The sequence below is a fragment of the Branchiostoma belcheri genome, unplaced genomic scaffold (assembly GCF_001625305.1).
Source record: "Branchiostoma belcheri isolate BF01 breed outbred unplaced genomic scaffold, Haploidv18h27 scaffold75, whole genome shotgun sequence".
Taxonomy (NCBI): Eukaryota; Metazoa; Chordata; class Leptocardii; order Amphioxiformes; family Branchiostomatidae; genus Branchiostoma; species Branchiostoma belcheri.
In genome coordinates this window covers 185,433-191,210 of record NW_017804409.1, presented here as the reverse complement: position 1 = coordinate 191,210, position 5,778 = coordinate 185,433, and the positions used below count along the sequence as shown (strand labels likewise).

The 5,778-nt window shown below is 39.0% G+C and overlaps 2 protein-coding genes across 2 annotated transcripts in view; one reads left to right on the top strand and one right to left on the bottom strand.

The window, feature by feature from the left end:
* LOC109485419 overlaps positions 1 to 5,778 on the top strand; it is a 22,681-nt gene that overhangs the window by 9,909 nt on the left and 6,994 nt on the right. The gene's annotated exons all lie outside the window — the stretch shown is intronic.
* LOC109485362 (eukaryotic translation initiation factor 4E-1A-like) overlaps positions 208 to 5,778 on the bottom strand; it is an 8,146-nt gene continuing 2,575 nt past the window's right edge. The window contains exons 2-8 of the mRNA XM_019788919.1: positions 3,434 to 3,555; positions 3,159 to 3,254; positions 2,855 to 2,918; positions 2,427 to 2,540; positions 1,647 to 1,786; positions 1,078 to 1,132; positions 208 to 717 (exon numbers count right to left, since the gene is read on the bottom strand). Of these exons, the coding sequence (XP_019644478.1) occupies positions 658 to 717; positions 1,078 to 1,132; positions 1,647 to 1,786; positions 2,427 to 2,540; positions 2,855 to 2,918; positions 3,159 to 3,254; positions 3,434 to 3,555 (651 nt within the window). The 3' untranslated portion in view covers positions 208 to 657. The remainder of the gene's footprint in view (positions 718 to 1,077; positions 1,133 to 1,646; positions 1,787 to 2,426; positions 2,541 to 2,854; positions 2,919 to 3,158; positions 3,255 to 3,433; positions 3,556 to 5,778) is intronic.

The window sequence follows — 5,778 nt, the reverse complement described above, 5'->3', positions numbered from 1 at the left end:
AGACCAAAAGAATTGTGTGGGGTGAAATTGAAAAAAATAGTACCACAAGAAGATCTGAAGAAATGACTTGACAAAGACACTGTTAAACAACAGAAGAAATGTGCACACAGTTTTGAATTTAATTTAGAATAAATTTAGACACCACCCCTTCATTCTTTCTGGTCTGTCCCTAGCTGACACAAAACTTGTTTTAAAGGCAAGCTGACTTCTGGTTTCATGTGCAAAAAGCTTGACATTACAAGCTGTAGTAATGCATTAAGAACATACAAACCTCAATGCTATAAGCACTACTCTGCCACAATATCCAGTATCGTTCCTTACTTAAGCTGTCCATTCTTCACCATAACTACAGTGCATTGACGTATGCATGGGATATTCAGAACATTGTACAAATTCTCGCTCGTCGGCCAAAAGCTCATCTTCTGGCTGACGTATCTGACAACAACACATCTCTATTGGGAGGAATCTTACAACAGGTGAGATGGGGAGACGGGTACATTTGTAGCAGGGGAGACTTCTGATATGACACTGTGGCGGCGCAGGGATCAGAAAATCTTAGAAAACTCGGCAACTGTGGCTGTCCAGCTGGTTACTGGAGAAACGTGTGCCACCTTCACTGGTGCTAGGCTAGGACTGGGACAGTTTGTTGGACTGTGGTTATACAGAGAAGCGATTTTTTGTTGTGGAGCCGCTTTTGGACATTGTGTCTGTGTGTGCCTGTAGGGGGGAAAAGAGAGAAGATATTTCAACTTTATATGCAATAATGAGCTAATCAAACTGTTTCCAAGAAAGTAACTTACAACTTTACACATATTTATTAGTTTATTTTGGACTGAAAACATGGTTCTCCTGCAGTACCAAGGAAAGCTACCAGGGAGTCCAAAACGAAATTTCATAACAGCATCTCGAGTCATTGTGCTAGACCACATTATTCATACATACATACATACATACATAAACAAAAATTGAACTGCCCAGTGCCATGCATGTACAAATTACAATTACACAATTCCTTATCAGATGAATCCAAGAAAGATAATATTTTTAAGCTCAATTTTAGAAAGGGGAAGTGCTCACCTGGTAACCAATGACAAACTTAGGGGGAAGGTTTAGCCTCTCTTTGAACTTTCGACTGCAACAGAAACAAATAAAAATTCAATTAGTATCATATCTCTTGCTTCAGTTAAAAATCCTTTAACAAATTCCTGCATTCAAACACAAATGATTTCATCACTTCTCCATTAGGTTATGGTTTTCCCAACTTCATTTAACAGATAAAAAATATGCAAGTTGCAAGTGAAAATATACAGCCAACTTGCAATTTTTCAGTCTCAAAACCATCAGGCTTTGTATCATTGAATACAACTAAGGTTAGACATCCAGGTAATGAGACAAACAAGAAAACAGTTACTCAAGCAACTGGACAGATTTTCAAAATCTAGCTGCTTGAGTAACTGTTTTTACATACTAAAAGTCAACTTTAATACTACTTACTTGTGCTTATTGAGTAATAGCAGAATTTTTTCCAAATTGCGAGTAAAATGTTGCCCATATGGAAAGTTTATAAAGCCCCTGCTTACCAAATATTTTCACAATAGCTGGTCTATATGATTCTGAATGTTTGGAGAGAACGTCAACAAACTTACCCGATTCTTATGACAGCCTCGGAGTTTTTACAGTCGTGTGTCCAGATTGCAATCTTGTCCCCTTTGCTGCGAACGTTGATGACGGCACCGCACACTTCGTCTGAGTCCTCCTCAAAGGCTTCTCCAATTAAACACAGCAGCTGGGAGAATCACAGTACGTAGGACAAGTCATCATAATGTAATAGACAGAGAGGACAACAGTCGTGTGACGTAGCAGTAGTGTGTTCAGCCCAGGCCCAAGAGGTCCTGGGTTCGAATCCTGCGCGGTGTCACTGATCTTGTGCCCTTGGGAAAGGTACTTTACATGACTTTCCTCACTTCATTCAATGAGTACCTAGCTTCAGTTAGGGACGTCCCTCGGATAGGACGTTAAATGGAGGTCCCGTGTTTGGGACAGCCACACCCCACGCACGTTAAAGAACCCACCGCACTTATCGAAAAGAGTAGGGGTCCTTCTCGGTGTGAGCGGTTCAAACCTTACAGTCCGGTTTCAGGTTTGACATCTTGAAGAGGTGATTCCACAAATGTGGTATATCTTCATAAAATAAATAAAATTAAAAAAAAACAACTAAAGGAGGCTGTTTGGATAAGAAAGTCAACCCCAGTGATGAACCGGGACGAGGGGGGATACAAACCTAGCCATGTTTGGGATTGTGTTCTCACCACAAAAGCGCCACCTACATCAGCTACATATAGTGACAAGCAGTAGTAACAAGGACTGTGGAAGGTGTCTGACAGACTTATAACATAACACTCCAATATCCATTATATTTAACTTACAGTTTCCAACCAAAATCTGTCCAGGTCTGAGTGGCGCTGCTGCTTCTGTATGTTGATGAGCCAACGCCCACCCGTCTTGTTGAAGGGATCTTCCCACATGGGTTCAACTCCATCCTGGGAATCAAACCAACGACAGGGGGATCAGAGATGGCTGGCTTCACAACCTTACCCATTATGCTTTGTGACCCTTTCAGGCCCACAATACAAAAAAAGTATGGCAATGTAGCATGTTACATTGGGAATTCCAAGACCACACACACATACAAGCAAAAAAAAAATTTGAGGTGAGAAAACTACATATAACATGTACAATCTTAAAGTAAAAAGTCCATCAAGATGTGCAGATGCAACCCAATGATAGCAAACACAAATTTCAAACACTGATAGAATAAAGGGTGCTATTGAATTCCTCTATTAAACTAACTCACCTTGAAGAGGGAGTAGTCACATCCAGACTGCAGTCTGCTGGCTACTTGTATATGATTGTACAGGCTAGAACAAAGAAAAAACATGGCAGTCAGAAATAGAAGACTATACATACACTACACATACAACCTCCCAAAAAACAACTTGGGTTAAAGTAACAACTAGTGCATGCCTAGCAGAAATTTTTTGTGCATTCCAGTGACCCAAAATGTGACACATGCATGACACAAAAAATGACACTGTGATAGCAAGGAAATACAACATACACATATATATTACAGGACACATCACAAGTGAGTGACTTACGCCCAGAAGTCCTCAACAGTGTCAAAAGTGGACACACATCTAAGGTTGGCAGCCCAAGTCTTGGTCTTGTCATTCTTGAAGAACCACAGAGCCCATCTGGAAAATCAAACCAACAAAATAAATCTCCTACATCAAATATCTTTTCAGAGCCATTTTTACCTGACAGGTTAGATGCAGGTAGACATCAGAAAGACTTGTACAGATCCAGTTTTACCTACACTAACCTGCAGGTGGTATTTTAGCCCTGAATAAGGATAACTGGTCCTGCTACTAACCTGTTCTGCAGGGGGTGCTTGATGTACTTCAGGTCGTCTGTGTCCAGCTTGGCTGCGGCTGCTCCAGACGCTTCCTCTTTCTCCTCACCAGCCTCCACTGCGGCTGCTTCTATGGGAGTCTCCTAACAAACAACAAACAGTAAACAGATAAGCAAACAAAAACAAAAACATGTTGCTCATGAGCAGCCTCTACTATGTCTGCTTATATGGAGAGTCTCCTGACAAACACAAATAGCAAACAGTCTTTCACATAAACAATTTAAAACAAAAACCAAAAACAAGATGCTCATGATGAGCTGCTTCTATAATGACTATATTGAGTTTCCAGTTGTATAAAAAACAGTAAACAGATAAACAAACAAGCAAAATGCTTATGACTATGAGTCCAATATGACCAGCCTTCACTGCTTCATCTTCTTTGGGGCTCTTCTGAGGTAATAAACTATCATATAGCGAAAGCCAATAAACTATCATATAGCGAAAGCCAATAAACTATCATATAGCGAAAGCCAATAAACTATCACATAGCGAAAGCTGAGATACATGCACCACAGAGCCAGACTACATGTACTTCAAACATATTCATGAACATTCCATTTCCATCCCATATTGATTTTGGCCTACTCTTTGATAGATGTGCAATAAAACATGACACTGCTTCCATCCACGATTAGAAAGTTGATAGGCTACATGTTTCACTTGGCGATTTATTCAATGGTTATAGGATATGGCCAAGCTTTATGATACCATATAAAATGTACACCTCAGGCGAGTCATTAATTCATGCTCTGATCGACCAGTAACTGGTGACCAGTTGGGTACCGGAGAATGACAGTTTGCTTGGTGGCCTATATTTCTTAGCTATGAATATATTTGACATCACGAAATTTGGCTCCTCTTAATCTAAATCCACCTGTTAGACTTGTCCTTCACTGGAGGCCTACAAAACCTTCCATAAGGCGTAGATCTCGAATAACTTAATCTCATCTACATGCGTGCAAATCATTATCGTGCAAAAGCTGTTGTTAAAATCGTGTTCAGTTATCATGTAAAATGCACCTAGATGTTTGTGTAACCACATGTGATTATGTGTTATAGATAGCCACATGCGATTGCAGCTTAATAGTTTACCTGGCTTTTGGATAAGTTTTAAACGCATATTGCACACTGACAGCTTTGACATGACTCTCGATTGAGATTTAAATATAAAAACCTAAAAATTATTGATTTAAACTGTAGATCTACATTTTGGTATTTCTATAAGTATCATCATTGTTGAGACAACACACACACAAAATACAAATGACAAAATTGCTTTCTAGCTGTACTAATTTTTACCTTTATGAAAACTTTCCTCTTCCAAAAAGGAACAGCACTATTTGGACTATGCAGTGTGACTTGCATACAGCATTTATACTTATAGTCTTAGGTTGAGAATTGTACATTTAAAATTAAATATGTATGGCTCAATTTTGGCTTTAGCCTTGCAATGCAAGATTTGCAGGTGTGTGTATTGTACTTTGAGCAGTATGTACACAACATTTTAAACTTGGTATATAAACAATCAGTCCATTTGAACTTTGGTATCAATCAACCAATAAGTAAGAGAATACTAAGACAATCATGTATACATGTACATAAAAATCAGGGCTGAATTGTTACAGAGCAGACCCAAGTGTTGGCTGTCTGACTCTGAATGCAGCACAGTTTGCTGAACATTGACCTTTTAGTACCCTCAAATATTTCAACAGGGCTTGAAATACTTTTTATGCATACCTACACGGATGCAGGTAAAATTGAAAATTACCTCTGCCCAAGAAAATTGAATTCTTAGGAAGTATGGATCAAAACTGTTCAGGAAATATTGTTATTTATATAGCATATGACTATGATGTGATGGTAACAGTCAGTCAGACAATTCACCATGCATGGCAACAGTCAATGTATACACTATAGCAAATAAAAATCCACATATAGATTATACACGTATGTATAATTATACTATGAACCCAGTACATGGACCAGGGCAGGTAGCATAATTGTAACACTCACACAACTCCAAATTTGTCTGCACTACTCTGCATGTGCAGCAGGTGTTTTTTTACCCTTGTTTAAGTAACAAAGTAACAGTAAACACTTTTGTAAGGGTCCAAAACTCAAGGAGACTCAATGCTGTCACGATAATGATAATCAATGCCCTTTTCATGCAAGCACTTCCAACCATGGAAAACAATGGTTAAAAGCAGGAACAAGGTGACTTCTGATGCTCAAAAACTGTTACCGGTATCTGAATAAATAGGCAGTTTCTACCTTTCTACCATTCTAATTGTAAGGATATCATCACA